The 27,532-nt window shown below is 58.4% G+C and overlaps 12 protein-coding genes and 2 non-coding genes across 14 annotated transcripts; 8 read left to right on the plus strand and 6 right to left on the minus strand.

Moving 5' to 3' along the window:
- The first annotated feature begins 38 nt into the window (after window positions 1–38).
- K437DRAFT_t51 lies at window positions 39–145 on the plus strand. Its single transcript has one exon. It is a non-coding gene; the product is annotated as a tRNA-Ser (tRNA).
- Window positions 47–509, plus strand: K437DRAFT_192868 (uncharacterized protein). Its single transcript, XM_013385804.1, has one exon. The coding sequence runs from the start codon at window positions 96–98 to the stop codon at window positions 387–389; it is 294 nt and encodes a 97-aa protein (XP_013241258.1). The 5' UTR covers window positions 47–95; the 3' UTR covers window positions 390–509.
- K437DRAFT_192865 (uncharacterized protein) lies at window positions 509–1,810 on the plus strand. Its single transcript, XM_013385805.1, has one exon. It carries the CDS (start codon window positions 629–631, stop codon window positions 1,658–1,660), a length of 1,032 nt encoding a protein of 343 aa, XP_013241259.1. The 5' UTR covers window positions 509–628; the 3' UTR covers window positions 1,661–1,810.
- On the minus strand, window positions 1,811–6,078 carry K437DRAFT_192864 (uncharacterized protein). Its single transcript, XM_013385806.1, has 5 exons — window positions 5,300–6,078; window positions 4,266–5,218; window positions 3,144–4,189; window positions 2,188–3,058; window positions 1,811–2,107 (listed from the first exon to the last, which is right to left on the minus strand). Exons 1-5 carry the CDS (start codon window positions 5,752–5,754, stop codon window positions 1,962–1,964), a joined length of 3,471 nt encoding a protein of 1,156 aa, XP_013241260.1. The 5' UTR covers window positions 5,755–6,078; the 3' UTR covers window positions 1,811–1,961.
- K437DRAFT_192920 (uncharacterized protein) lies at window positions 5,993–7,067 on the plus strand. Its single transcript, XM_013385807.1, has 2 exons — window positions 5,993–6,536; window positions 6,842–7,067. Exons 1-2 carry the CDS (start codon window positions 6,192–6,194, stop codon window positions 6,896–6,898), a joined length of 402 nt encoding a protein of 133 aa, XP_013241261.1. The 5' UTR covers window positions 5,993–6,191; the 3' UTR covers window positions 6,899–7,067.
- Window positions 7,068–7,236: 169 nt separating this feature from the next.
- Window positions 7,237–7,926, minus strand: K437DRAFT_227612 (uncharacterized protein; the record flags this gene model as incomplete). Its single annotated transcript, XM_013385808.1, has 1 exon — window positions 7,237–7,926. One exon carries the CDS (start codon window positions 7,924–7,926, stop codon window positions 7,237–7,239), a length of 690 nt encoding a protein of 229 aa, XP_013241262.1.
- A 4,745-nt stretch (window positions 7,927–12,671) lies between these two features.
- On the plus strand, window positions 12,672–13,656 carry K437DRAFT_192922 (uncharacterized protein). Its single transcript, XM_013385809.1, has one exon. It carries the CDS (start codon window positions 13,038–13,040, stop codon window positions 13,581–13,583), a length of 546 nt encoding a protein of 181 aa, XP_013241263.1. The 5' UTR covers window positions 12,672–13,037; the 3' UTR covers window positions 13,584–13,656.
- On the minus strand, window positions 13,461–15,436 carry K437DRAFT_239118 (uncharacterized protein). Its single transcript, XM_013385810.1, has 3 exons — window positions 14,581–15,436; window positions 14,417–14,496; window positions 13,461–14,355 (listed from the first exon to the last, which is right to left on the minus strand). Exons 1-3 carry the CDS (start codon window positions 15,052–15,054, stop codon window positions 13,953–13,955), a joined length of 957 nt encoding a protein of 318 aa, XP_013241264.1. The 5' UTR covers window positions 15,055–15,436; the 3' UTR covers window positions 13,461–13,952.
- Window positions 15,437–16,335: 899 nt separating this feature from the next.
- K437DRAFT_227588 (phosphatidate cytidylyltransferase) lies at window positions 16,336–17,975 on the minus strand (the record flags this gene model as incomplete). The annotated part of the gene is made up of 4 exons (XM_013385811.1): window positions 16,336–16,507; window positions 16,585–17,385; window positions 17,469–17,718; window positions 17,801–17,975. 4 exons carry the CDS (start codon window positions 17,973–17,975, stop codon window positions 16,336–16,338), a joined length of 1,398 nt encoding a protein of 465 aa, XP_013241265.1.
- Window positions 17,976–19,237: 1,262 nt separating this feature from the next.
- Window positions 19,238–21,192, plus strand: K437DRAFT_270104 (uncharacterized protein; the record flags this gene model as incomplete). The annotated part of the gene is made up of 3 exons (XM_013385812.1): window positions 19,238–19,377; window positions 19,455–20,038; window positions 20,114–21,192. The coding sequence occupies 3 exons, from the start codon at window positions 19,238–19,240 to the stop codon at window positions 21,190–21,192; spliced, it is 1,803 nt and encodes a 600-aa protein (XP_013241266.1).
- An 846-nt stretch (window positions 21,193–22,038) lies between these two features.
- K437DRAFT_264398 (V-type proton ATPase proteolipid subunit) lies at window positions 22,039–23,265 on the plus strand (the record flags this gene model as incomplete). The annotated part of the gene is made up of 7 exons (XM_013385813.1): window positions 22,039–22,087; window positions 22,303–22,310; window positions 22,396–22,531; window positions 22,641–22,651; window positions 22,779–22,818; window positions 22,903–23,147; window positions 23,260–23,265. 7 exons carry the CDS (start codon window positions 22,039–22,041, stop codon window positions 23,263–23,265), a joined length of 495 nt encoding a protein of 164 aa, XP_013241267.1.
- Window positions 23,266–24,124: 859 nt separating this feature from the next.
- On the plus strand, window positions 24,125–25,984 carry K437DRAFT_258812 (Aldo/keto reductase). Its single transcript, XM_013385814.1, has 8 exons — window positions 24,125–24,397; window positions 24,488–24,563; window positions 24,657–24,934; window positions 25,013–25,094; window positions 25,180–25,193; window positions 25,277–25,536; window positions 25,613–25,635; window positions 25,768–25,984. The coding sequence occupies exons 1-8, from the start codon at window positions 24,256–24,258 to the stop codon at window positions 25,856–25,858; spliced, it is 966 nt and encodes a 321-aa protein (XP_013241268.1). The 5' UTR covers window positions 24,125–24,255; the 3' UTR covers window positions 25,859–25,984.
- Window positions 25,985–26,222: 238 nt separating this feature from the next.
- Window positions 26,223–26,737, minus strand: K437DRAFT_270107 (Pkr1-domain-containing protein; the record flags this gene model as incomplete). The annotated part of the gene is made up of 2 exons (XM_013385815.1): window positions 26,223–26,328; window positions 26,415–26,737. 2 exons carry the CDS (start codon window positions 26,735–26,737, stop codon window positions 26,223–26,225), a joined length of 429 nt encoding a protein of 142 aa, XP_013241269.1.
- Window positions 26,738–26,934: 197 nt separating this feature from the next.
- Window positions 26,935–27,035, minus strand: K437DRAFT_t52. The gene has a single exon. It is a non-coding gene; the product is annotated as a tRNA-Glu (tRNA).
- Window positions 27,036–27,532: the final 497 nt, after the last annotated feature.

Genomic DNA, 27,532 nt, shown 5'->3' on the forward strand with positions numbered 1-27,532 from the left:
CTGGTAATAATGTGCTATCTATGTTCAATAATATAACAGGCGTGATGCCGGAGTGGTCATCGGGAACGCCTAGAATTCGTTCTAGTCCATAGTGGATGACAGCGTTTGGGCTCTGCCCGCACAGGTTCGAATCCTGTTCACGTCGAATCTTTTGTGCACCATTGTTGGTCCTAACAATGCGCCATCGCTTTTTGGTGAGTGGATGCGCTGCCCATTTTTTGTGTCGGCGCGGCTGGGGGCAGGCTCGAGCCACTTTGTTTATTGTTTTGCCATGGCTGAGATGCAGACGCAACCCTATTCATGTATATATATCTATATCCATCATGGCCTATGCTACACCCAACACCAGTCCAGTGAACATACATATTAACGCGGGGCGGCGGCAATGATCCGCGCGCACAGCACAGCTTAGCGCCGACAAATCTATCCTCAGTTGGAATAGCACGATGGTTGGCCTGGCAGCTTCGCCTTTTTGATTGCAAGACTACGTCCTGCACCGTATACAATGTGAATGACATTGTCTCCTACTGGCCCTGGACCGTTCGGAGTACCACAACTGCCCTCTTGGACCAAGTCCGGAAATGAAACATTCAAGTTCCCTTGAAAGATCCGCGAGACGTCATTCAAGATGAGTGGGCGCGCCTTAACGCTGTACTATGAAGAACCGCCGCTCCCGTTCAAGCCCGCAACTCGGGCACTCTTTGAATTCACTAGTCCGACCCGATTTCCTCTATCGCTTTTTGACGAAGAGCTCGCCAAGCACGTCAAGAAATGTCGCGATGACGTGTACGCGCGCGTCTCCTACCCTTGCCTGGGACTGTATCGCTTCCTCGAGCCGGGCTCTCGCGAAAATCCCGTATACACACAAGCGATCGAGTGCATCAAGCAGCAGCCGGACACACGTCGGATCCTCGACATGGGCTGCGGATACGCTCAGGACATCCGTGCTTGGATCCAGGACGGCGTGCCGTCTACGAGCATCGTCGGGGCCGATCTGTTGCTGGACTTTGTCGAAGACTCGTTCGAGCTGTTCGCCGATGAGAAGGGCAAAGACCACATGTACGGCGTCAAATTCGAGCATTGCGACATTTTCGACGAGGACCATGTGAACAAAGTCAAAGAGCTGAGCCACGGGGGGCAAGGCTTCGATGTCATCTACATCGGCTCCTTCCTGCATCTCTTCGAATGGAGTGAGTTTGCCCGCGAGTCAGAAAGTATAATGCGTTGGAAGATTCAAGCTGCTGACGTCCAAGGCCGGGTTTTTCGGGCTTATACCCGAGCAGATGCGCAAGCACAGGTCGCCAGAGCGCTCTCCAACCTCCTGTCGAATGCGCCGGGTAGCCTAATCTTCGGACGACAGTCTGGCATGCCGCCCGGCCAGGCGGGCCATTATGAGCGCCATCACCGTACCGGTGCCATGGGCGGAAATTCCCAAGCACCGTGGCGGCATGATCCCGACTCGTTTATTCGGCTCTGGCAAGACGAGGCTCGAGGCCGGCAGCAGCTGCAAGGATCGGGCGGATGGGAAGTTAAACCCGTTCTACCCAACCCGGCCTTCAATTGGGCCGGCTTCAAAGACAAGGATGTTCAAGAGCTCTCAAGAAAAGACCTTGTGCAGGCCTTTGGCACGGGTCTCGAGTTCCAAATCATAAGAAAGTAAGGATGCACGGATATCTGGGCGCTTGTGTCACTTGGGAAGGTTGTACCGTCAATTCAACGGTGGAAGCACATGTGTGATCATGTCTTTACGCTTGCCTGGCGGAGTAATGCCACGTCCCGCGTGCGAAGCGCAAGATGGTGAATCAGTCGGCAATGCGATAATGAGGGTGGTGGCAAGACAATTGCGATAATGCAGGTTGAATGGACACACATGCGAAATGCGGCTTGAATGATTCAAATTGGAGTCGGAACTGAGCCTGAAAGCGCCATGTGAGGCTGTGCATGCTCCGTCAGAAGCACAGCTATGTCTCGCTAGCCACCGTCTGATCGCGGTCCTTCTTGCCCTTGAGTTTGAGCGAGAGGTTACGCGCGCGTGTCTTGAGGCCATCTTTCGCCCAGACCGACGTGCGCACAACTTGGTAGCCGTACGAGCCGCGGTGGCGGGCGTCTGCAGGGAAATGGAACAAAGGCGGTGTCAGCATTCCAAAGACGAGTGGCCAGTTAAACCATCGGTCACCGAGCACTCACGCAGCGCTTCTGACTTGGCCTTGTTGACCTCCTTCTTTTCGTTTCGGTCGATGACGCCATCGTGGTTCGCATGCGAGTTGATCTCTGCACGCTTCGGCATCCCCTCAAGGCGATTGAAAACCTCAAATTCGTGACGATCCGTCTGGCCGACGGCGAGCTTCTCGTGGTCGAGATCGAGGCCAGGATCGACCATGATGCGCACACACAGCTTGCCAACGATTTCGTACTTGTGGTTCTTGTGTGTCTCTTCGCTGATGTAGTTGCGCTTGAGCGTACCTAAGTTGGGGCCGACAAGGATGGGGATCTCGAGATCGGTCTGCTCGTTATCGACAATGTCGCAGAGCCACTGGGCAGCAATAGCATCAGGCTTGCCGCCGAGCGGGCCGAAGGACGCGCTTGGGCCAATGTCGAACGCGAGGGAAGAGGAGAAGCGGTCGTAGACCGGTAGGCGAATTACCGCATCCACATCCTGGTTCTTCGTGTCAATCTTCTGCGTGGTGTCGCCGGTGGACACGACGATCTTCTTTCCAGCCAGCTTGGACTCCCACTCGGGCGAGGCAGGCTTGATAGTGATGGGCGAGAGCAGCTCGACGGTTGCCGTGTCGCTGCCGAGTAGCGCCCTAGGAAGCTTCATCTGCACGCTACGGAAAACGAACGAGAGATGGATCTTGCCGAATGCGACACCGTCCGAGAGACTAAAGCTGCGCGAGAGTTGGCTTGAATCCTTGAACAGTTCCTTGAGGGGGATCGCGACGATGCCCATGATAGGGTCGTGTTCGCGCAGGCGCGCATCGCGGACACAAATCGCCACGCGCGTCTCGGTCCAGTCGCGCACAAAAATTTCACGACCAGCGTTGAAGAAGGGTGCATTCTGTCAGCCATGAGGAGAAAGAGGAAGCAGTCAGTCACGCGTGACAAGTTCGGAAAATCCCGCAAAGGAAGAACATGACACGAACCGTGTACTGCTTGACCCTAGTCTTGTAGACGATGTCATCGTTGAGGATGATTTCGCAGTACGAGCACGGCAGCTTCTTCTGGCCTTCCTCATTATCGATGTCCTGGCCGGCAGTGCCCTCCCTGGCCTTGCCCATGTATCCCTTCTCGACGTCGCGGTTCTCGAGTCCGTCGATATGTTCAACAAGCACGCTGAGGATGCCGCATGGCCACTGTGGGTCGGGTGGGCAATGCAGCGCGTCAATATCCACTTGTGAATCGGCCGCGCCAGCCTTGACCTTCTCCATGTCCTCCTTCTTGCCCGATTCCATCAGGGCCTTGTTGAAAGATGCCTTCTCGAAGAAGCCAACCTTGTAGTGCAGACAGCCCTGCATCGAGTCGGCGTCTTCGAAACCCATCAGCTTGTCCTTGCATTCTTGGAACTTGTTGGGGTTCTTGACGAGCTCGGCGACGTCCTTGGAGACGCGGCCGATGATGTCGTCGGCGGTGCGCTTGTCTGAGTCCCAAAGTTGCAGCGAGAGCTTTTCGTCGGCCTTGATGTCGTCTTTGGTGATGAGCACAAAGCATGTCTCGTTCCACACCGGGTTCAGGTCCTCGAAGATGATTCGCGACGAGTAGAGCGGCCTGCCAAACTTGGCGAGCGAGGCGATTATATACGGGTCCGATTTTCCGTTTGCGTCCTGCGCGCTGAGGTTCTCGGCATGCGATATCTGCACAGCAATCACGCCGATGGCGTCCGTGTCCTTCTTGACGCCGCCGCCCGCGAGCATCTGCGCCATGTTGAGTGTCATGCTCTTCGGCGCGACATACTCGTTGGCCGCCGCGGCGATCGAGCTTTGCACAAAGCCGCTGATCAGCGGCAGGTCCAGCACGTTCGGCAGCGCCTTGAGCATCGGCACAACCGACACCTCAACGCGTGGCACGCCCATCAGGCTGAACGTCAGGTTGCGGATGTACGGCGCCTCAGAGATGACCTGGCAGCGCAGGCGCACCGTGCCGGAGATGTGCTCGATCTGCACCCAGACCGGAAACGGGATTTGGAACAGGTCTGCCCCAGAACAAAAAGGTATTTTTGGCGACCGCACAAGCTTGAAAGGAGGGAAGATCCAATACCCGACACTCACCATAGGCGCCGAGGTAAAACTCGATCATGAGATGGATGTTGTCGGAGCGGGACGCGCCGGGACGGGCGCTGTAGCTAAAGCTGATTTCGTAGTTGAGGAAGTCGCCTGACTCGTCGGCATCGGCGACGCCGTCTTTATCTACATCGACGAGGTCGCCGGGAGTGGTGTCTTGCTCTTCAGTATGGCCATTGCTGCCGCTGCTGCAGATGCCGTCTTCCTGCCCCCTTTTACTCTGTGTGATCCATTCTTCGCGCGGATACTCTTTGTCGGTCATGAGGTCGCTGAGGCCGCGGATGGCGATGAAGCGGAACGCGTTTGTGCCGATGCCGAGGTCGTCGACTTTGACGGCGTCGATAAAGCCGGGGAGGCTCTGCTGCATCACGTCCTCCACCTGATCGGCGATGGGAACGAACGTGGCGGGGTCGATCTGCTTCCAGAACGTCGCGATGGCCGCGTTGAGCCATTCGACGCTCTCGGGCATCGGCGGGCTGAATGCCTCGCCTCGCGCGCGGTGCATGTGCATCCGCACGTCCTCGATGTCCTTCTCGACGCGGCGGCCCGCGACTCCGAGAGCGCTGCAGCCGCCGACACAGATGGTGGTGAGCACGGCCGTGCGCAGAAAGAAGTGCACCCAGCCTGCGCCAAACGCGACGAGAAGCCATGTGAACAGCAGGCTGGTGGCGAGCGCGAGAGCGAGGCTGTCGAACGTCCTGCGCAGCTGCTTCAGCCCCGTCGACTCGACCGCTGGCGGGAACGGGTACAGCAGCACATTGCTCGGCTGTGTCGGGTTCGGCGCAGTGAACTTGCTCGACTGCCAGTCGCTCTGTGGATCGACAAAGTTCGTGGAGAAACCGCCCGGGTAATGCGAGTCGAGCTTCTTCGGGTCAATCTTGGTGTGTTTGCCTGCATCGCGGATGATCACCTCGCCCCCCGTTGTTGGATCGCGGACTTTCCTGAAGGCAGTCGGAAGGGGAGGGGCGATTTGTCAGATCGCTGCCTTCGATTTCCTCTTACTATCGTTGGGCTCCACCCACCTGGTCCCCTTGGCCTTGAAATGTGCGGGCTTGTCCTTGGGACCTGCAGCCGCCTTGAGGCGGTCCTTTTCCTTTTGTCCGCCATCGGCACCGTTTGGTTCGTCTTCGCGGGGGATCTTGTCCAGATTGTCCAGATCGGTCATCGTAGCGCTGTCATCATCATCGGTCTTGTTGTCGCCCTCTTCGTCCCCTTTGGCGCGCGAGTGCCTCTGCCTGAGCCCATCATCGCCTTTGGTGACATCCGAGTGCGTCGTGAGCGGCGGTGCAGGCTGGCCGTGCTGGCTGTGATGACTAGCGGGCACTGCTTGCTCGTCTGCTGCGGTTTTAGGCAGGTTGGCGAACGAGTTGGTCTTGGTCGCTGCGCGCTCGCGTGCTACCTCTACATCGCGGTACTCCTGCACGGTGGGCACGTGGTGCCGGTCCGAGTAGCCAGACCCGTAGCCGTAGGTCGCCATGTTTGGCTGTTGGTCGAAAGCTTGGCGGGTGATGAATGAACAGAGATTGCTTCGAAAGTCCAGCCAGTGTTGCGTTCTTCCGCCTGTCGCTGGGTTCCAATGATTTGAAGCACAATCGCCGTTTACGATACAAGAAGCATCCCAAGCTCCACCTGGCAGGGATTGCTGTTGGACATGCCGCGATGGACTTGTTATGCCCTGTCCGTCACAGCGACGGGGATGAAGTAGGGGGGGTGAACCGCTCAGATAGGCCGGGAACAAAAGGAGGTACTAGCTGGGGCTCTCCTCTGATGGATGGTAGTCGCAGCGCGATTCCCCATGGGATGGAAGCGGCAAGCGGACGACGAACCCACAGCTGCAGCTTGCACTGCAATGGGGCCTAGAGGAGGTCGTATGCTCTCACTCTCACACACACCATCTTCTCGCCGCCTCTTTTAATGAGGAGAAAATGGTCTGCACTGCACATTGATCTGACCTTTCACTCTTTCGTCGCCGTCTTCGTCGACATGTCGAGCACGAGCCTCTCTCTCTGTCCCTCTCTTCAATGGGGAGAATCAGAACTGACGCCCGCGCGTACTATTACGTCATCGCGCATCTCACCGCTCTCCGCCAAACGCAGCCCCGCCTCACCACCAAGCAGGCGCCGAGGTCACAAGTCAAATACGTACATGCACCCGCCGTGTGTTTCTGTAGCACGCCTCGCAACAAGAACAATGGACGCCAGAACCTCCCTTCCGTCGGGAATACGGCGCTCCAACGGCGTACTTATGTCGTCCCCGAAGGTGAGAATTTGACCCGAACACGCTGCTAGCCAAAAGAGGATAATGCAGGACGATAAAACAAGCTGGGTTGACCGACCAAAAACCGGGGGCTGTATGTGTGTAGAATCGTGGAATGCTCCCGCGGATAAGCTGCTGCATATCGTCGTGTCCGAATGCTCAGTAGTCATTCTTGCGCTTCTCGTCCGTGATGCTCCGTGATGTATCCCGCGACCCACCCAGAGTATGCTTGAAACCAGAGCGCACGGCATGCTTTCAATACTGGCCAGCTCAAGTGACATACGCTACTATCTCCCCGTGTGTGGCAGCTTCAGCTGCTTGCAGGTCCCGTCGGAAGTGGATCCAAATGGAACCGACGAGGGTAGTGGAGAGTTTGCCGATGGCAAGCGGATCAAGGAATCTTCGGACCTTTTGACAGTATCTCGTCGTGCCGAAATTCTAAAATGAGAAGCACACCCTCCAGAACGCGCAGTGCAATATCTCGTAGGAATTGTTTGCTTTCACTTGAGCAACGGCTACATCGCATCGAACGACAAGCTCGTCTCGCCAACCTGCACACGCGCGGAAGAGTGATCGCCGACCCAGTCGCAGCGGATTGCGCGAAACATTTCTTCCTCAGGCGGCAGTTCTATTGAGAGGAGAATCAAAGCAAAATATAGGGTAGGGATTAGTATTAGTGGGAGGGACACCCACCACGGGAATCTCAGCGTCGGCACTTACCCGCGACGTGAAACTCGATAGCCTTGTACGCGCCGGAGCGGTCCGTGCCGCCCTGCCGCGGCAGGCTGCCGGGTGTAAAGACCGATGCCAGGCTGCTGCCCACCTTCCACACTAGAACGCGACCCTCCTCGAGGCTGACCGTTATGAGGCGCCTGCCGTCGGGCGAGTAGCTGCACGCGCTCACCGGCCGGCGGTGGCCCTCGATCACGTACAGTCTTGTCGCGGTCTTGAGGTCGTATGTGATCACTGCGCCCTCGTGCGTGCCCACCGCAAGGCGCTGCAGCGTCCCATGAAACGCGATGGACGGGTACGAGTGCACCAGCTCGCTGATCATCACCGTCGCAGCCTGTACCACCAGGTCGCGCCGCATCGTCGTCGCATTCGGGTCAAGCGACTTGACCACTGCCTCTGCCAGGCGCGGCAGGTTCGGATGCAGCAGCAGCGGCTTGCGCCGCACCATGAACGCCACCAGCCGCATCGTCGCGCTGCAGTGCGCCGGCGAGCGTGCTTGCAGGATGTCGTGTGACAATGTCGTCATGAACAGAGGCGTGTTGTCGTGTGCGATCTGCAGCGTCGCTTGCCGCGCCGACGTCCGTAACTCCGCTAGGCCCGTGCTCTCACCCGTGTCCAACGTCGCTGTCGCAACCGAGAAGATGACGCGCACGAGCTCCATCGCATCGACGTAATTTTGCCAGATGTTGAACCCTTGCTGGCAGAGCTCGATCGCGATCGCTTGCCGCTCGGGATGTGCATCGTCGTTCAAGAAGCTCTCCACAGTGACGGAAATCTCCTTCAGCACTGCTGGGTTTAATGACTTGTACCGCTGACATGCAATGCTGCCGGTGAGCACCAGCACCTCGGTCGACATCGGTATTGTGCCGCCTTGCGCTGCTGCGCAATGCAGATCGACCAGCGCCGCGATGGACTCGTCCGAGAGGTGTGTGAGCGCCGCCTCAAACAGCGATCTTGCAGAGTGAGCTACCTCTCTGTTCGCGTCAAAGAAGAATCGCGCCAGCTGCGGTAGCACCAAGCTGCCATGATGCAGGGTAGCGGGGCTGAGCAATGCCGCAAGTGCGCGGAAAGCGTCGTCGGAGAGCTCGTCGATGTGCGACAGGACGCGCAGGATCGCATGGAGCACGATCTGATGCGACGTGTACAGAGACGGGTCCGCTTGACTGGCGGTAATCCCTGTCCAAGACATGCGCGACGAGGCGCACGAGCCGAGCGTAGAGATGGCGCTCTGGGAAAGCGAGATGTATTGAGTGAACAGCTGCTTGTTTTGCATCTGTCTGCTGCGTGGCCAAAGCGCTTGTAAGAATGGCCGCAGAATCGACAATGCTTTTTGTGCCGGAGGCAAGTCTATCGAGCACTTCGGCCACTGCAACTGCGCTTTGTCGGAGCGGTCATCGATACCAACTTCGTCCTTGGCACTGCGCTTTGGAGCCACAGTCTTGGCAGCAGCTTCAATCACTTTCCGCATATCTGCCTGCAGCATGTTGGTGGAGGCGTGTGGAGGCAGAGGTAGATGGCTGAGGACACCAGTCGAAACGCGGGGAGCTGGGACCGATGTCGTTTCGTATTGGGCCCAAGGAGCACCTCCGTCTTCGAGCGTAGCGATTGCTTTGCTCAAAGGCATACTGTGGCGCAGTTCTTGAGACCGCATATCCCAAATACGGGCGTTTCCATCTGCGTACATAAGCAGCAACTCATCCTCTCGCATCGCGAGGCGGTCCAGCGGCGCGCCTCGACTCGGTATGAGCAAGCGCAGCTTGTAGCTGTCTAACTGAAGGATGGCGACGGTTCCATCAGCCGCGACACACGCCAGGCACTCGTTTAAGCGACCTCGACTAGGTCTCGAGTCGAGCAGGAATATATGCGCAACGCTCGAGTCGAATTGAGAGAGCATCGCAAGTAGTTGAAGGGACTGCGTGTCCCAGATCAGAATATCCCCACAAAGTGTGCCTCCAACCAAAAGCTTGGCCTGCGTACGTGGCTGTAGCACGATTTGCAGCACACAGAGCTCGGTCCCTACCATGCCTTGCTTCGTTTCTTCGCTCCCGGCAGCAACCGCATCAAATCGAGCTGCATCAAGCGCTCCTCTTGAGCATGGGAGCAAGACCTTCTCGAGGCTGAGCGGTACTAGCGGTCGGACGCGGCCAAATGCGGACCTTCTCTGGGCGAAAATTTCCTGAGGCAGACTTGCAATAGCGTTGATCGTCACAATTTTGAGTCCGACAGTCTCATCTTCAGCAGGGAAGATACCGTGGAGGTTGCCGAGGAGGTCAAGAGTGGCGTCCGCGCAGAAAGCGTCAGATGGGAGAGGAAATGGTGCGCTCTGGGCGAAGCCGCTCTGAGTCAGGTGGGCGCCTAGCACACCTTTCTGGGTCTGCACTTGAACGCAACGCTCGCCACCTGAAAGACGGGCGGTCCGAATGCCGTTAAAGGCACGACGCTCAATCTGTTGGAACTTGCCATCGCACTCAGCAAACACCTGTCGAAGCATCCAGTCAACCGGCCGATCAGTGGGTAAAGGGGGAGAGAGAGAGGCACCACTCACCGCGAGCGTGTCTTGACACCACGCAAGCAATAGAAGTCCGCACGCTTCAATCCCTTCAGCATCGCTCATGCTTTCTCCGGCGTCAATACGAAGCCGCTGCATCTCTTTCCATTCTGTAGGCGCCTGATGCTTCTGCTGAGATTGCTGCGGGGTATTGGCCCCGGTCCCACTTCCATTTTGCTCGACCCTTGCATCCTGTCCATTGATGCCGCTCTTGCTCCCTTGCGAATCCACTGGCGTCCAGCAACGCAATAACAGCTTTCCATCAGCACCGAGCGCAAGCAGTCGGACTCCTTGGTCGCCAGGGTACGGTATGGCGCACGAGCTGCGAGATTCTGGCGGAAGTTCGATAGCTTCCATTACCCGCAGGGTCGGCTCGAACTCGACTACCACCAGGAGCCGCCGCAAACAATCCTTCAGCACTCCGTATGGCTTGTTGCTCTGCAAGAATACCTGCATGCCTTCGAATTGGACCTGTAGCAGTCTGCATTGATCTTTGCTCGCTTGTGTGCTGCGCACGCCGTTCGAGTGCGATCCTCTGCGCGAGCCGATGCGAGAACCGGCATGCGAGCCGGCAGCACCCGGAGCCGGTGAGTTGCTGTGCAAGCGCCTCGCCGCAATACTCGCCAGATGCGCCGGCATAGACTGCAAAAAACTCGTCGAGTCTGACGTCGGGAGGTCCGCAACGACTTTTATTTCCGGAGGATAGGCGCTTGAACGGTTGAGGTCCAGCCGCCCTTGCTGACTGCCGTCGTCCATCGACCAGACCGAGAGAGCGCCGTCCTGCTGTAACACAGCGAGGCTCGACCGAGCCTCAGATTCAACGAGCTTGATTACGACGACCGGCGAGCTGTCTGACCCTGAGAGCTGCACGACCGGCGAGAGGTACTTCAATTCGTATGGGTCCACTGTGCCATCGACCGGTGCATCCTGCAATCCCTGTTCTTCGTCTTCATCGTCGTCTGCACACGTGATGATCGTCTGCGGGCGCGCGGGGCTCGTGTTCCATGACCCTGCGCTATCCCAATCACTCAGAGGCGTGTGCGCTGATAGAGGTGATGCGCGGGTGTTTGGCGTTTGGAGGCCACTGGGGAGGGGCAAACAGAGCGAATTGACAGCAAGCGCTTGCGAGCGAGCATGCAGGCGTCCGGCTCGCCCCGACGGCGGTGCCGGTTTTTTTTTCCTCTGCTGACTGTCATTTACATCCGAGTCTGTGTCTGCATGAGGTGAGGGAGGTGGATGGCCATGGTGCTGGTGATGGTGATGGCGATCTTCGGTCGAAGTCCCAGCGAAGAGTCGCCCAACGGCTCCGGAGATCAAGTCACTCTGATGCTCTCCTGCGTGATACTGCGCCTCTAAGAGCGCCTCGGCCGAGGGCATGCTAGCGCTGGCGCTTGCGTCCTTACCTTTATCAGGTGCTGCCGGAGAGCCTGCGCTTACACCTCCAGCAGCTCCCCAGATGCTGCTCATAAAATGGCGTCCTCCTTTTGCTGCCGTTCCGCCGCCGCTTCCCTTCTTCTCCATCGGTGCCGTCGAGGCAGAGGCGGCAGAAGAGTCCGCCGCGCTGTGCGCATCAGTGTCTTGCGAAAAGCTCGGCGGGCTAGCCATCACGACCACACCTTGGCTCGTCAGTTCCGATGCAGATGGCGGCTCGGGCGCGAAACCCGAGATGCTCGGCACACGCGCCTGCTGAAACTGTTGATGCTGCTGTTGTTGTTGCTTTGTGGCGGAGATGCTTCTCAGCCGTCCCTGACCTGGTGTTGAGCTCCCCGATAATGGGCGGCGGGGCGACGCCGCTCCGTGCGAGCGAAGCTGGGTAGGCGAAAGGAGCCCAACGTCCGCCTCGCCATTCCCAGGCGCTACAATAGCACCCTGATGCCTTGCCGGCTCATGAAGATCCGATTTCATGATCCACACAGAGCCATCCTGGAATCCCAGGGCTACCCGATAGCCCGGCGTACCGCCGAGCACGGTTATCTTGCGCCTCGTCTTTCTGCTCTCCAAGCCTTTCGTATCTGTTAATGCGGCGGCGGCCGCAGCAGCAGCAGCAGCATCCACAACAACACGGGACAGGAGCGGGTTGCCCATCGCTGAGCTTTGCGCCGAGCTCAGAGAGCTCTCGTTCGCGCGTGCGCGGCGGAGAGAGGAGACGGAGCTGCGCTTCTGCAGCACGTCACCGGCTCCTTGCAGGCCGGCACGAGGGGCGCCAGACTGACTTGCATCGAAGCCACGTCGGATGGGAAGCACGGTACCTGCTACGAGCGTGCGCACAGAGCTGCTGCTGCTTGCAAGCGGCGCGTCTTCCCACCACGTCGTGATAGCTGTTGTCCAGCCAGGCGTGAACCCGTGCTGCGTATACGGAGGAAGTTGCGGCGGTGAGGGCGCTTTGCCTCCTGCTTCGCGTTCCCGTGGATCCTGCTCGGAATCGCTGTCGCTGCTGCTCCTCCCGCCGAGGCCATCCTGATAAGCGCTATCATCGTCAAAGAATGTGCCATCTTCGGGACCCCAGGGGTTGTCTATGTCCTCTTCGAGCGCTTCACCAGGATCTGCGTGCCTCGCTGCTTCATTACTGGTCATTGGCCTGCCGGCCAGCGGCCGAGCGCGAGCATGAATATGGGGACGGAGCAGAGAAAGGGTTCGGCGCCAGTTGCTCCGCGGTATCGCCGGGCCAAAGGCATTCTGCTGAGATGTGCCGGTGGCACCATGTGTGCCCCCGTCATCGTCATTCGCGAAGCCCAGCACGAGACTGAGTGGTGCCGAAGTGGGCATATCGGTGATGCAATCCTTGCGCGCTTGCCGCCGCGAGCGACAACCTGCCGTGCAAGTATGCTGGTGGTGTTGCGTTTCTCGACAGCGGCGTCAGGCAGGGCATGGACGCCGAAGCCTTGTGCAGTGCGCTCGCTAGCTTCCAGGAGGGACAGCTTTCCCGAGCCATCGGTCAGCGCAGCGGCTGGAGGTGAGTGCCAAAAAGAGTTCGCAGATAGATCAACAAGCTAGCTACGGGTCACAAGGGGACAGAGTCAGCAGCACTTGACTCGCCAACAAGCCATCTGTGTTCTGCTTCGTGCGTCGCGCCCAACTCGCCAACTCGGAAGACATGCGGTCGAGACCTGAGCCTCTAGCGGCTAAGCTATTCCCTGACTCCTCTTCGTCTCAGCGTAGGCGTTGCTGTTAAGAATGCATGAACGCTGGTCAAGTTGTGCGGGGTGCGGGCAGTGTCGTGGTATATGTGGTGCGGTTCGAGACTTCGAGATTCCGAGAAGCACAATGAGACAGCTGGCAAGTCAAGCACACGCCTCGACTCCCACGTCCCCGCTTCACCAATCTCTTCGATTATTTCATTTTGCTTCACTGTCACATTGAAACCATTCCGTGACGGCATAGCTGCAAAGCTGTCGGCCATTCTGAAGAGCTCGAGTAGACGCCTCACGCGTGCTTCCGACAATGCAAGCTATACACAACTGCGGCCGAGCAGACGTATTGCGTATGGTGCAGCATGCATAGGGTCGACGGCGCTTTCCCAGGGGTTATGCTTTCTGCTGTGCATCCCGCCGAACGCATGCTCAACCTCCTCCTCGGCGCAGGCTAGCCTGGCAGAAGCCAAAACAGCCAAGCGCAAGCTCGTCAGCCGCTGTAATTCTAAATTCCAGAACAGGTCCAATGTTCATGCACTGCATATAGATGACTGCGATACACAAGGGTTACGAAGCGGCGGTCGGGGGGTCGGTCATTCGGTGGCGCTGCATCCTCTCGAGGGAGAAGACCAGGGTTGATGAGTTGGTGATTGCCCAAGCGGATGAGATGGGAGAAAAGCGCCCGGCAAGATGGAGTGGTCCGCTGCAGCGCGAACGGGCCGAGCCGTACATGGCAACAGACTAGCCTTCTCGGAGGCAGCAGCATAACGACGCCAACAACTCCTCAAGAGGGCTCGAGCAACAAGAGGGAAACCAAGGCATGAAAAAATGAGCGGCAGCAACCTGGCTGCATTGCTTGCTTGATTGGCTGGCTGTCCAGGGGTAGCACGAGAAGAGGAGCGAGCTGCATGTCAAGCACGAAAAGAAGTGGGCAGCGCGCTCGCGATACGCATGCACGCTGACCAGCAGCGTGCAGCCAAGACAGACGATGCGGACAGCCCCAGTTGCTCAGAGCGCCAAGACGCCCGCGGCACCAAAGCCGGCGAGGACGAGCGCGAGCGACGCGGCGGGGAGGGTGCTGACCGCGGCATTCTTGGAGCCATTGGCACCGGTGGACGTCGCGGATGGCGCAGTGGTCGAGCTGCCACTGAGCGCAGCGAGGGCGCTCGCGCTGGCCGACGCGACGCTGGCCGCCGCCGGCGCGGACGTCGCGGCCACCTGCGAAGAGGTGCCGACCTGCACCTGGATGTAGCTCAGGGCGACAATGTGCTGCAGGCCCGCCTGGGTCACGTACGACGACACGTCCCATGACTCGACACCCGAGCCCTCGGCGGGCAGTGCAGGCGCCTTGAAGGACGCCGGCTGCGCCCAGACGAGCTGCATGTACCGGTGCGGGGGGTCGCCGCTCTTACTGCAGGCGTAAGAAGGGTGAGCAAGCAGCAGGGAAAGCATGCAGAGCAGGATCCACTCACGGGAGAGGGGCCGCGTACTTGGTGATCGGTGTGCCGCCCTGCAGGGCGCCCGTCTGTGTGTCAATTGTGTAGTCGTTGCCCTAAAAGAGAAATCGCCGAATGTTAGTGCCGGCACGAGCGAGTGAAACCATGCAAAGACGATGACGGCCGAGGGCCAGACTTACGAGGTAGTGACGGGTTACATTGTTGCCGATGGAGTTATCGCCGACGAAGCTGGCGTCGATGAACATGACGGTGAACTTGGCGCTGTTGGTAAAGGCGGCCGCATCGGCCGAGGCGGAGCTGGTGTAGTTGAGCGAGTAGATCGGGCGCGACTGCAAGTCTGCGACGGCCTGCTTGCTGCCGAGCACAGCGGGCTTGCCGTCGTAGCTGATCGTCAGTGCGGCGAGGGGATTGAGCCAGGCCTGCTGGATGGGCTTGGGAACAAGCTGCGCCGCCTGAAACTGCGTGACGGCCTGTGCAATGGAGGCGGCGACGTCAGCGGGGGCACTGGAACTGGCTGAGGCCTGTTTGGCGGCAGCGCGGCTCTCGATCCTACGCTTGTGCGCTTCAACGTTGGCCAATCCGCCACCAGAGGCGGCTGCTGCAACGAGGCTGGAGAGCGCGAGGGCGGTGAGAGAGACGAAGGTGGTCCTCATGGTGACGATGCGCGAAGCGAGGGAGAGCAACAGGTGAATGGATCCTATCGAACAGTGGGTTGGGCTGGAGCAAGCTGCTTGGAGGTATGAACAATCAAGTGAGAGTCGTAGCGTATGTGGGGGCCGAGGAGGAGGTGGTTAAGAGCAATGGCGACGAGGAGGAGGGAGCGGATGGAGGAGAAAGGATGCAAGTGGCGAGTGAGTGAGAGACGTCTTCGTTGTGGTTGGTTGACTGGCGTGCTGGTTGCGGCGTGGCATGTATGGGGAGTGTGTACATACTGTGCCCCCCCACTCGAGACGAGTCGCCGTGTTCCCGTTTCTGTGCCGCCGGCTCGCTTTGCGCATGCTGCAAGGAGGCACCCAATCCAGCACGGCACTCTACCCAACCCCGCCTACCCCCCCCCCAACTGGCTCACAACACCAAGAATGCATGTCAAAATTATCAGGTGAATGCACTGAAACTGCTGCGGGACTCCGGTGCTGGGTCATCTCGCAGCGCAGCTCTCCTTTGAATCCCACATGTACTCCTCCCTCAGCTGGCATTAGACAGGGGGAACCCACGATGCCTACTTGTCGTGGTGCCCCCTTTCCTTCCCTGACAATCTTTCCAGAGCGCGTCAGGCGTCAACTGCAGCAAGCCCCCTGGAACTTTGTTAGAGAACCATATGCACTGTGCACTACGCAAGCCCATTGGGCCTCTCTCGTGCGAGAAAGCTATGTAGTTCTCATGGTTCGCATTCGTGTTGCAGACAGTCCCCACCACTTCAAGTCCGTGTACGTAGCAGCATTTCTGTCGAGCATCTCTTTGTGTAGTTTTCCTCCTCTCCACGGTGTCATAGGCTGCACTGAGTGGAAACTGGAATGCTTTCTTGGTGCGGTATTGTGCTAATGTACGTTGTACATGCCCTTGAAGATGCACATTGCGCCTCCCGCCAGAGTCTGCCGCTTCTGTCTCTGTCTGCTATACATTCCTATCTGACACGTCCGTATCTACATACAGGCACAAGAGGCGTCGTGCGTCTGGGCAAAATTCTGCATACACCCCGTGTATATTCTGGCGAGGAATGAACCGAGCGCTCGTCGAGCCAAAAAATATATTTACGCGGTTCGCAAGCTGGCTTGGGACTAATATCAGCAGGCATGTCATTTGACAGTGTTGACTGTATACTGTACACACGCGGTGGGCGTGCCACGCCTCCTATAGAGTTCTTTGCGATCCTCGCGCAGCACTGCGGCACGCGCCCTGCCTCACCCTTGTCTCGTTGGGGCAGGTTGCTATATTTACAGTTGCACGCCCTGGCCGTGCAGGAAGCGGCCGACTTCGCGATAGACCTCGATCTGGTCCTCGAGCGTCAGGTGCGTCACAATCGTCTGTAGGACCGAGCCGACGCTGACGTGGTGCTCGCGGATGAGCGACGAGTAGTACACGTATGCCCACAGGCCCATTAGAAACCTGGAGAGAGACAAGGCGTGTGGGAAGGATCATCAGCGGGTACTCTCCAAATGCCCTTCCTCTGATACAGCACTGACTGGCAGTCGAAGCGGTCCGTCAGGCCGCCGTGGCCGGGGATGGAGTCGCCAAAGTCTTTAATATTGAAGGCGCGCTTGAAGCCGCTGGCAAAAAAGCCGCCAAACGGCGCGACGAGGCTCGCGAACGCGGCCATGACGAGCGAGTGCAACTGAAACGGCGTGTACGGCAGCGTCTCGATCGCCCTGCCGCCGGTGAGGGGCGCGAGGACGCGCGTCAGCGCCGACGCGAACACGGCGGGCAGTCGCGCGTGGTGCCACAGGAAGACCGGGTTCGGCTGGCACTGGATGTCCTTGAACGCATTCATCCCCAGGGACACGGCCGGGCAGATCATATAGTTGAACTGCTGAAAGAAGCTGCCCCAGCCCCATGAGAAGAGGACGGTGATGGCGAAGGCGCCGAAGAAGCCCTCCATCGTCTTCTTAGGGCTGAGGCTGATCAGCGGCGTGCGCCCGAACAGCATGCCGCACACGTATGCAAAAATGTCGTTGCAGATCACCAGGCTCGCCGGTACCCAGAACCAGATGAGGCCCTCGAGGATGTTGTTCACAAGGAAGTGACTGCTGACGACGATCAGCAGCAGGCTCATGTGCACCCATGCAAACAGACCAAACTGCCGCTTCAGGTTGTCGCGCCGCAGATTCAGGATGAACGCCATGAACCCAAAGACGTACAGCATGAATGACAGGAAGCGGTGGTGCCGCGCAAACGGGATAAAGTATGCGTCGACAAAGACAATGTGCTTGAAGTAGTAGATCATGGACTCGCCGTATAGAAAGTAGTTGGCCACCACGAAGAAGTACCTGCGCGCACAGGAAACCACAAGCTGGTCAGCAGGAGCGCACTACCCGCGCTGCACCGCACACCACCGCAAATGGCAACGAACCAGCTCAGCGTCTTGCTCCACAGATCCTCGCGCCGCCTGCCCTTGTCCCTGGCAAAGTAATCTTCGTCCAACTCATTGACCACACTCGGCACCCGCGGCCCCGCGGCGCTTGGCGTGTTGGTGCCCGTGCTGCTGCCAGTGACATGCGGCCTGCTGGGTAAATTGAATAGCCCGGTGACTTCGCGGTAGACGACCGTCTGGATGACCATGACGAGCAGGATCATGTATGGGTGCCCGAGAAGAAGCAGTGCTGGACATTGACAAAGGCAAACACGGGAGTGTCAGCGCGCTCTGTCGCTCAGATGCGACGCCGTCCAAGGCTCCGGACGCACCAATGAAGCCTCCTATCATGACGAATGTGTAGAATGTCCGCTCGTACACCTTCTTCCAATATGTCTGCGTGTCAGCGCTAGCGCCCTTCGTGTTGCTGATCTTCTCTGCTTCGACGAGCGTGACATGCTTGCCTACTGCGGCGGCGGCAGAGATGGCAGACGAGTCGCGCACCATGGGCTCGGCGCTAAACGCAGAGACGGACGCAGCGGTCGGAATGTTTTCTGCCATCCTGACGGCGGACGCTAATTGCGGCGTCGGATTAGAAGAAGACGATGGTGAAGAAGACGAAGAAGGTGAAGTAGAAGAAGAAGACAAAGAGGAAGGAGAAGAAGAGAAAGAAGAAGGTGAGGATGGGGCTGCGCCTGCGCCCGCAGTAGTTTTCGCGCTGCCACCAGTATCCGCCTGAGTCGGCGCCGAGGTGGGGGATGCAGGCGCTTGTGGTACGCCTTCCAAGTCTATTGCCCCGCCGTCTGATGCTACTTGGGAGCTGTCTGAAGCCCCTCTGCTCGCTTTAGCCGTCCGTCGCTTCTCCTCCCTCGCCAGCTTCGCTGCGCGTTTTTTTGCGCTCCTTGTGAGGGGTCTGGCCAGATCGGCAGCGCGGTCGTCCTCCAGCTGCTCTTCCTCTTCTTCCCCCTCCGACTCTTCGTCCTGACCGTCGTCGCAATCATTTCCCTCGACGGCGAGGCCGTCGAATGCTGTGCGCGAGGCGTAGCGAGACGGCGTCGAGCGACCCGATCCGCCGCCATTCTCGCCCGCTGCGGGAGCTGACAAACCGGCGGATTTGGCTTTCGATGGCATTATGACCAGCCTGTGTGGCAGCAGAATGGGTCCTCCTGCTGTCGGACGGAACTGCTTGGCTGTTGGGATGTGAGATGGGGGCGTTATTTCTTTGGTGGAAGTTGGGTTGCGGTTGGAGAAGAAAAGTAGATTCACTGCAAGGTGCAACGCAACGTGCTCATTGTAGACTGCCCTGCGTCTGCGGGCCATTGGGGCAGTGTGTAAACCCTACTTTCCTACTATCCTTAATATCGATCAGTAGTTTTGCCATTGTGTGGTTCCGAGGGCCGAATGCGAAGCGCTTCACACGGCAGACTCAAATACTCAATGCTGATCTGTGCGCACCCCCGTGGCGGCGTGGCCCGTGCCACCAAACAAATTCTCCTGCCCATCTGCTGGAGTGCTGTGACTACCCAGTGAAAAAAGAAAGAATTAATAGCACATGCTGAAAAGAAAGAAGGCTTCTCGTCGTGAATTCTTGAATGGTTATTCGATCGCCCCCCTGCGGAGAGGACTAGACTCGGCACTGCCCTCATCTGCTTCGCCGTGCAACGCGCCTTGCAAGCCTGTCATCCGCTGCGCAGCGTGCTCGTACATGGCCAATGCATGGGAATGCGCAGGCCCATACCGAGCTCGACCAACGAACCCTTGGCGGCTCCATGGACAATGTCGACGTGACGCCGACGCCGCCGAACACCGTCCCGAATACGACCGGCGACGAGATCGCCCAGCTGTGCCTGCAAGCATACGCATCGCTGCCGCCGAGATCAGGAAAGCCGGTGCAGGATGCACAACAGAGGTGCGTGCTCCATTTACCCAACAGGTCGCCCTGTGCACGCGCTCACGCCTGCCACTCAATGCGTTCGGTGTTTGCAGACGCTGGACGGTCCTAGCCGGGATCGTCCTCTCGTACACACCTGTCCCAGTCGCGGCCACATCGCCGCCGCCGCTGCAGCAACTGCAGCACCGTGTACTCGTGCTGGCCAGCGGCGTCAAGTGTCTGCCGTACGAAGCGCTCTCGAGGCACGGCGATTTGGTGCAAGACCACCATGCTGAAGTCCTCGCCCGGAGGGGCCTGCGCAGGTGGCTGCTGCAGCGGCTCGTGAAGGAGTGCGGCAGCGGATGCAGTGCAGCTGGCGCTTCCGCTAGAGCCGATCCAGGCAGAGCAGATATCGACTTGCCGTTACCCGTATTCCTGCCGGCCGATCGAGGGATGGTCACAAACGTAGACGAGGCCGGTCCAGGACAACACACTGGATGGCGCCTCAATCCGGCTTACAGTCTGCACATGTATGTTTCGCGTGCACCATGCGGCGACGCTTCCTCCTCGCTGCTGCTTGCGGAGGGCGAGAACGAAGCTGTGCAGGCGCATAATCTACATGATGCCAAGCTCAACGAGGATGAGGCCCTTCGCGGCCGCCGCGGTCTTGCTCTCCGAGGCCGCGTGCGCACCAAGCCAGGTAGGTGCGTGGATGCATCACGTAACGGCAAATGCAGAAGATCGCTCACCGTGCTCTTCCTCGTGGCGCACATAGGGAGGGCCGACGCACCAGCTTCGATTAGCATGTCATGCTCCGATAAACTGGCTCTGTGGAGCGTTGCCGGTCTGCAGGGCAGCCTGTTGTCCCGCTTTATCATCGAGCCCGTGCGGCTGAGCAGCATCACGGTCGGATGCGACGGCGTACGCGCATCTGCAAGCACGGAGGACAGTAATGGCAGATGGGCGGCGGACGCACCGCGACTTCGGACGGACGTCGAGCGTGCGCTCAGTGAGCGCGTCCAGAGCCTCGTTTTGTCAGCGCTGGCATCGGGCCATCCCGGTTGCTCCCCCTTGCTGGTCCACGTGACGCATCTACCATTCGAGGACGGCAGAGACGCCGCCATCGCGAGCACCGCCGCGCCAGCAGCGCTGACGAACAACGACCACCGCACGACGCCTGGGGCTGTCGTTGTCCCACCGCTCGTGCTCCCGTCGGCGGACTCGTTCTGTCTTGTCGATGGCGTACCGGTCGACAAGATCAATGGTGTGGGCATCAAGATGGGCGCGTCGCTCGGCAGGGCAACTGGCCGCACAAGCGGTGGCGCAAGCCTGCCTTTGCCTTCGAACAAGCTCTCCAAGCTGTGCAAGCGCGAGTGGTGGCGCCACGTCGCGCATGGGTCCGCTTGCTTGCAGCGCAGCGCGTGCGGCAGAAGCGGCGCGCAGGAAGAGCAACAACAACAGCAACAGCCAGAACAAGAACAAGAACAAAAGCCGAGAGCGTCCCGCCACCAGACGTACTTTGACGCCAAGCACGACTTGCGAGCTCCCGGAATCGCACAGTACCGGCAGGCCAAGGCGTGTGCTCGGGGCTTTTGCCTTTCTGATGCGCCGGACGTGCTTGCGTTAGACGCGCGTGTAGCTGCTTTCCTGCGGAGTGCGAGGGTCGCTCCCGGCGATGCTACTGCTACTGCTCCTGCACTGCTGCCGCCTTTGGTCGAAGGCTCAGAGGGGCCCACGGCGCCTATAGCCCCGACGAACGAAAGCAGGAGCAACGCACCGCTCGCGGGGTGGCTCAGTGCAGGCGCCATCCTGGACGGCTTTACGCTGGAAGATGATGTGCATGTGCCTATTTAAAACTTTCGCTTTTTACATGCGTTGCATCCCTCATCTCAATGTGTGATAACGCCGACGAACAAACCCTGTCCCGCCGCTGGTCCACGGTCCTTTGTCTGCACCATGTCGCAGCCTGGATGGTGACGAAGAAGACGACGACAGCCACTGCTGTCGTTGCGCGTGTCTGATGCCTGTGACTTGACTGTATGTTGCTTGAGCCTGCGTGGGAGCTTCGAAGGTGGTTTAGCTGGTAGGGTCGTGTGAGTGTGCTGGCGGCTTGCCTGCAGAGAGCGGCGCAGTGCGGTGCACGTTTGCGCTGTTCCGCCCTGGGTCATCCGCACTGGGGGCTTCCAGCGCAGCCTGCACCGAAGGGGGCAGAGGGAGCGGCGTGTGTGGTCGTGGGCGTGCGCAGGAGGAGACAGGCGGAGTGCCTCTCGTTTAGCCTCAGCACAACACAAGAGAGAACCGAGAACCCACTCGATGCGCCCCTGGTCAACTTCCCTCTTTTGCTACACATACTCGCCCCCTCTTGTAAACCATCTAGCAGGCTGACAGATGGCATTGACGCAAGCACAGACAGCAGATAATAACAGCAATAGCGGCAGAAGCAGAGCAAGCAGGTATGTGCATGCAACCAAGAGCGCAGCTCAGGTCCGCACCGGCTAGCAACAGCAGGTAGCAGTGACGAGCGAGCGAGAGAATCGGGACGGGCGCAGGTCAAGAACTGATCATTGTGCTGTTTCCCCTTCTGTACGCTCCAACCACCCTTCTGCCCCTCCTTTTTTCTCGCCCATACATGCTGACCCTTCAATTGGTTGGTACGACCAGCAGCACATACGCATAACTCGCCTCCTTCCTTCCTCCACAATGACTGACATCAACACAGAGCTTTGCCCGGTCTACGCGCCGTTCTTCGGTGAGTTCCCTCACATGCACACCCAGCGGCATTCGCGTTCCTCTCCCGCCCCTTTGAGGGGCAGTTGCAGCTGGCGTCTATGCTCGCGCAAGAACCACTGTCGCATACGCACGTGGCATCAGGGCGTAGACGTCTTTCTTGTTTCACATAACCTCGCTGACGCTGTCCTTGGCGCACTGCTGCTCTCACAATTCGCTGCGGACGCTATCGCGCAGGTGCCATGGTGAGTCGACGCGCCCTCCTCCGCCTGTGCCACCAACGAGCCTCGGGATGTGTAACTGATCGTGCTGCCTCCCTCTGACGTTAAGGGCTGCACCGCCGCCATTGTCTTCGCCTGCTTTGGCGCCTCGTACGGCACGGCCAAGTCCGGCGTCGGTCTCTCCGCCATGGGTGTCCTGCGACCAGATCTGCTCATCAAGTGTAGCATTCCCATCATCATGGCTGGTGAGCGGCAACATCCGCACTGACAGCACGCGGCTCTTTTCTGAGATGTCGCTGAGCGAGAACATTACTGACGCTTTTCTCTGTTCGTACCCTCCGCCTCCGCCTACAGGTATCATTGCTGTGAGTACGGTTGCCAGGTCTCGAGTACATGGACCGGACTGGCCTAGCCGGAGGGCGACAAGCAACAGTTGCATGGCGGCCTCGGTGGAGCTCGCTGCTGACTTGATACACTACGCTGTGCATACAGATCTATGGCTTGGTCGTTAGTGTGCTCATCTCCTCGGACAGTGAGTCGGGGCGCACATGTTACAGCTTGCACCTGTCAGATCCGTTGCTGACCCTCCCTCCCTTCTCGCCCCGTTGCTCTGCAGTCAGGTCACCGATGCCTCTGTACACCGGCTTCATCCAGCTCGGCGCCGGTCTGTCTGTCGGCCTCGCCGGTCTCGCCGCCGGGTTCGCCATCGGCATTGTCGGTGATGCGGGTGTCCGCGGCACGGCGCAGCAGCCGAGGCTGTTCATCGGCATGGTTCTCATCCTGATTTTCGCCGAGGTGCTCGGTCTGTATGGCCTTATTGTCGCGCTTATCCTCAACACCAGGAGCAGCGAACACCCTGGGGTGCGTACACACCCCACGAGGGGTGCGCTCAGGAGAGAGACGCTGCTGCAGGAAATGCTGACACGCGTCTGCTTCTGTTTGTTTTTATTTTTGCTTTTGTCTCGCCTAACAGTGCTAACCTAAGTAAAGGACGACGCGCGAGGGTGGCGTGGAGAGGGGTGCAGAGGGTGTTTGCATCTAGGCGGGTCAAGCTGCGCGCGGCGCGGCGCGAACCGAAACCAGCGCCCGCGCGCTTCCTGGCCCGCTCAGCACACGGAAGCGAGGAGGGGAAGGGCACAGGTGGGACATCAGGCGGATCACTCCTTCCGCGCGTGATGTGCGTTGTGGCGAGACAAAGAATATACGCGGGATACGGCTTGCGTGGTGGAAGGAGCGCAAATGGCGTGGACAGCCGGTTCAAGCAAGCGGCCACTGCTCAACATGTCCCGCCCTCATGCGGATCACGGGCGGCTGCACTGGCTGGCTGTCGTGCGTGGTGTCTGTACATTTCTACTCCCGCCTCGCCCTTGAGCACTTTTCGCACACGCACACACATAGCCTCTATCTTCTCTTTCCTTCTTCGTCCCTCTCCATTCCAATTATACAATGTAATTTGATCCAACAAAACAACTTCCCTTTGTCAGCACTCGCAAGGAGTACAGTAGAATCCGTCTGCGGGAAGTACGCGCGCTGTGAGGTTCGCTGCGGCCTGTGCAGGGCGGGTTGCGATCCGCCTGCGCCCGTGCTGGCTGCGACGTAGTCGCGGGGCTGGGGCGTTTTCTGCGCTGTACGGCTGCTGTGCGACTTACTAACAGCATCGTGCTGCAGTTTTGTAGGAGTCGATGATTAGATGCGAATGTGCACTGTTGGTAGCATGTTGAATAAGATCACAACGCGGGTGTGTGGCGCACCCAGCGCACCCTCGAACAATTACGCGACTGGGCGGTGATGGTGCATCGAAATGGTCACTTCTTACTTTCAACACCGCATCGTCGACAAGAGCACTCGCTCCGCACATCGGACGATTCCTCTGTTGCCTAGTGCAGGGTGTTCATGGCGCATTTCCATTTCTGAAAACCCGTGTCCAATCTCGCGTCGCCCATAATCGCAAGCGCTTACACCTGACACCATGTCGACTCCGCGCGTGCCTCTGATCTTTGGCACGATGACCATATCCCGTCCGGGCACGAACGGCTGTCGTATTGGTGACAAGAAGGAGGCACAGGAGATCATTGACACGTACAGCAAATATGGGAACGAGCTTGATACTGGTAGGTGACATCGAAGGACGGTTCGACCGTCGTTCGTGCCGTGCGAGCGAGCAGATGACCCAAGCATGAACTCACCGATTCCGACTGCAGCGCGCATGTATGGAGAGGGTACGACGGAGGAATATCTCGCCGACCTAGATACGCATGGTGATGCCATCGACACCAAGTGAGCGGGCAGCTGTCTAAGCTTGGTCGTGTCGTTCAAGACGGAAAATCAAGCTGACAACCTGCCCTTCAATCGGGCTCAACCGAACGAAAGAGTCTATCCCGTCCAGGCGGGCGATCACTCGCCCGCCAAGTTGCGTGCGACTTTCGAAAAGTCGCTGGCAGCATTGAAGGTGTCGTGCGTTCGCACACTGTACCTACACGCGCCGGACCGTTCCGTGCCGTTCGATGAGACGTGCGCGGAGGTGGACAAGTTGCACAGTGAGGGCAAGTTCCAGCAGTTTGGCCTGAGCAACTTTGCCGCGTGGGAGGTCGCCGAGGTCGTTGGAATTTGTAAGGCCAAGGGGTACATTCAGCCGACCATCTATCAATGTGTGCATGGGCCGTTGCTAGACTTCATCTCCCAGGCGACTGCGACAAGCTGACCTGTGGTATCTGGATGATGTACAGCAATGTATAACGCCATCACCCGCTCGGCTGAAGAGGAGCTCTTTCCAGCTTGCCGCAAGTACGGACTGAGGGTTGTAGTATAGTGAGTGGTCGTTCAGCATGGGGAACCTGTTCGAAAAAACGGTCGAAAGCTCATCTCGCTGGTCACTTCATCTAACTGCCCACAGCAACCCCATCGCCGGTGAGTTCCAAAAAGCACATCGTACCGTCGTCGAGCTTCTGATCGCAGCGCACTCTGACGCTTCATCGCACATATGCTCGCAGGAGGGTTTTTCGCCGGCAAGCTTGTCTCCGAGTCATCTGTGCCGGAACCAGGCTCACGCTTCGACCCTTCTAGCCAGATGGGTACGATGTACCGCGCGCGATACGTCAAAGGAGGCTACTTTGCCGCGCTCGAGCACCTCAAGCCCGTCACGGAGAAGCACGCACTGCGCTTGACGGAGCTCGCGTTGAGGTGGCTGCAGCATCACTCGAAGCTCACGGAGAAGGACGGCGTCATACTTGGCGCGAGCTCCAATGCTCAGGTGAGTTATCGGGGCGCTTGTGCAGACGAACGATCGGAAGTTCTGATAGTGTTTGCATTCCTTGTGATCGCTGCAGCTCGAGCAGAATTGCCAAGACAGGTGCGTATGCACCTCTATGAGAACCCAGTGCGAGCAACCAGCCGAGCTTGGCAGCTAACAACCCCTCTCTTCTCTCTATTGCTTGACTTCTTCTCCTCTCCTCCATCTGCTCGCGATGGTGGAACACATCAGCCTGAAAGGGCCCCTGCCGGAAGAAGTGGTGCAGGCGCTGGACGAAGCGTGGATGATAGTCAAGCCACATGCGCCCATGTACTGGCGCTAGACGCGGCGTGGCCGTAATGGTGAAGGTGGAAGATGCAATATCATTTCGTGACCCGCTTGTCCGCCGAAGTGGAGCGCGCACTGTCAAAACTTTCATGCTGCTTGACGCTTGCACGCGCGTGCTCCCGCTGCTTCGACGAGGGTGTCTTGTGATGAGCGCAGTGCGATCAGGGAGTGGCACATTGCGCCCTTGCTCGTGTATTCACGAATCGCATCGAATCGACACAGGAGCCACCGCGTTCGTTGTGGATTGGAGCACGACATGCTGTACACTGATGAGAACGAGGTAAGGGCGCTCAAATGCTGTTGCATGTGTCCGAGGGGCTTTGAAGCGACAGTGCGTGGGCCGCGTGGTGCTTAGTGCTTCAGCTCTTTGTCTTTTGTTCTTGAGGTTCTTCTGACTGCGACTCGGGCGGTGCTGTCTGTACCTGGAACGTCGACACTGGCAGCTTCTTGAGTTCGGCAAGGAACCTGATGCAAATGAATGAGAGCGACGTTAGATCAGACAGGCATGACACATCGCCTCGGGGTGCATATGCATCGCCCGCTCCACGCACCAGTTCACGCTCGCCCACAGACCGACAGCGATGGTGAGCAGCGCGATGACGTGCACGTTGCCGGACGTGAGGAAAATGAGCGCGGCAAGGCTAACAAAGAGTGCGTAGAACGTGAAATTCATCAGGTTGTGCAGCGGCGGGTTGAGCCCCGGCTGGAAGAGCGACGAGAACAGGGCATCCATGAACGTCGATCCTCCTTCCGTTGTTGCTGCTGATGGCGGTGGTTGTGGTGCTTCAGTCGCCGCTGGGGGAGATGGCACCGAAGCTGCTGCACGGTGCCGAAGGGTCCCTTCGGACGAAAGGTCTGGTATGTTTGCGTTCATGGCAAACGTGCAGCACAGATGCCATCACTTGCCAAACTGATCGGGTTAGCCTAAAGACGAAGCTTGTTAGAGCCCAAAGAACAACAAAAACAAGAAGCTCCACTCTGTCCTCTGGGCTTGCCAACCAAGTCAAAATAAATGAATGTATTGAAGATGGGGATCCAAAAAGTTGTGGCGCAGGGAGCACCAAAAAGATATTCCACCGCCGGGAATTGAACCCGGGTCTTCGCTGTTCTTAGATGTAGAAGAACTACCAACTATTGAAAGAGCGATATACTAGCCATTGTACTACGATGGACTCTTTCTCTCTAGATGTCTCCAAATATATCCCCACTTTTCAGGTTGTTTAAATGGATCTTGGCTCGTTTCAAAGTTAGATGTCCTCACTATAAACAGACATTTTTCATGCGTTTGAACGGCCTGAAGTTTCTGATATGGGCAAGTCAGGGCTAGAACGCCTCTTGCTCCTCGAACGGAGCCGCCTATGCTATACAACACAAGGATTGCTCGTCGTGAGTGGGGGGTTCAAGTCCCTGTAGGGGTCAGAATACGACTTGCAACCACATAGAAAAATGACCCGATGGGAGTAGGGTTGCATGTGTGCCGCGGTCCACCTTCTCCCATTCTGCTGCATTGTGTTGGGAACGACGGAGCAGCTCACGTGACGGTCCATTCAGCCCTGCCGCGGCACGGGGAATATCACTATGGGCATATCCACCAGTGTGCCTCTTCCCTGTTAGCACTCGTGGTGGACCATGGTATTTGCACTGTATGGTGCTCAACCGTGCATGGATG

Source organism: Tilletiaria anomala (assembly GCF_000711695.1).
Source record: "Tilletiaria anomala UBC 951 chromosome Unknown K437scaffold_96, whole genome shotgun sequence".
NCBI classification, from domain to species: domain Eukaryota; kingdom Fungi; phylum Basidiomycota; class Exobasidiomycetes; order Georgefischeriales; family Tilletiariaceae; genus Tilletiaria; species Tilletiaria anomala.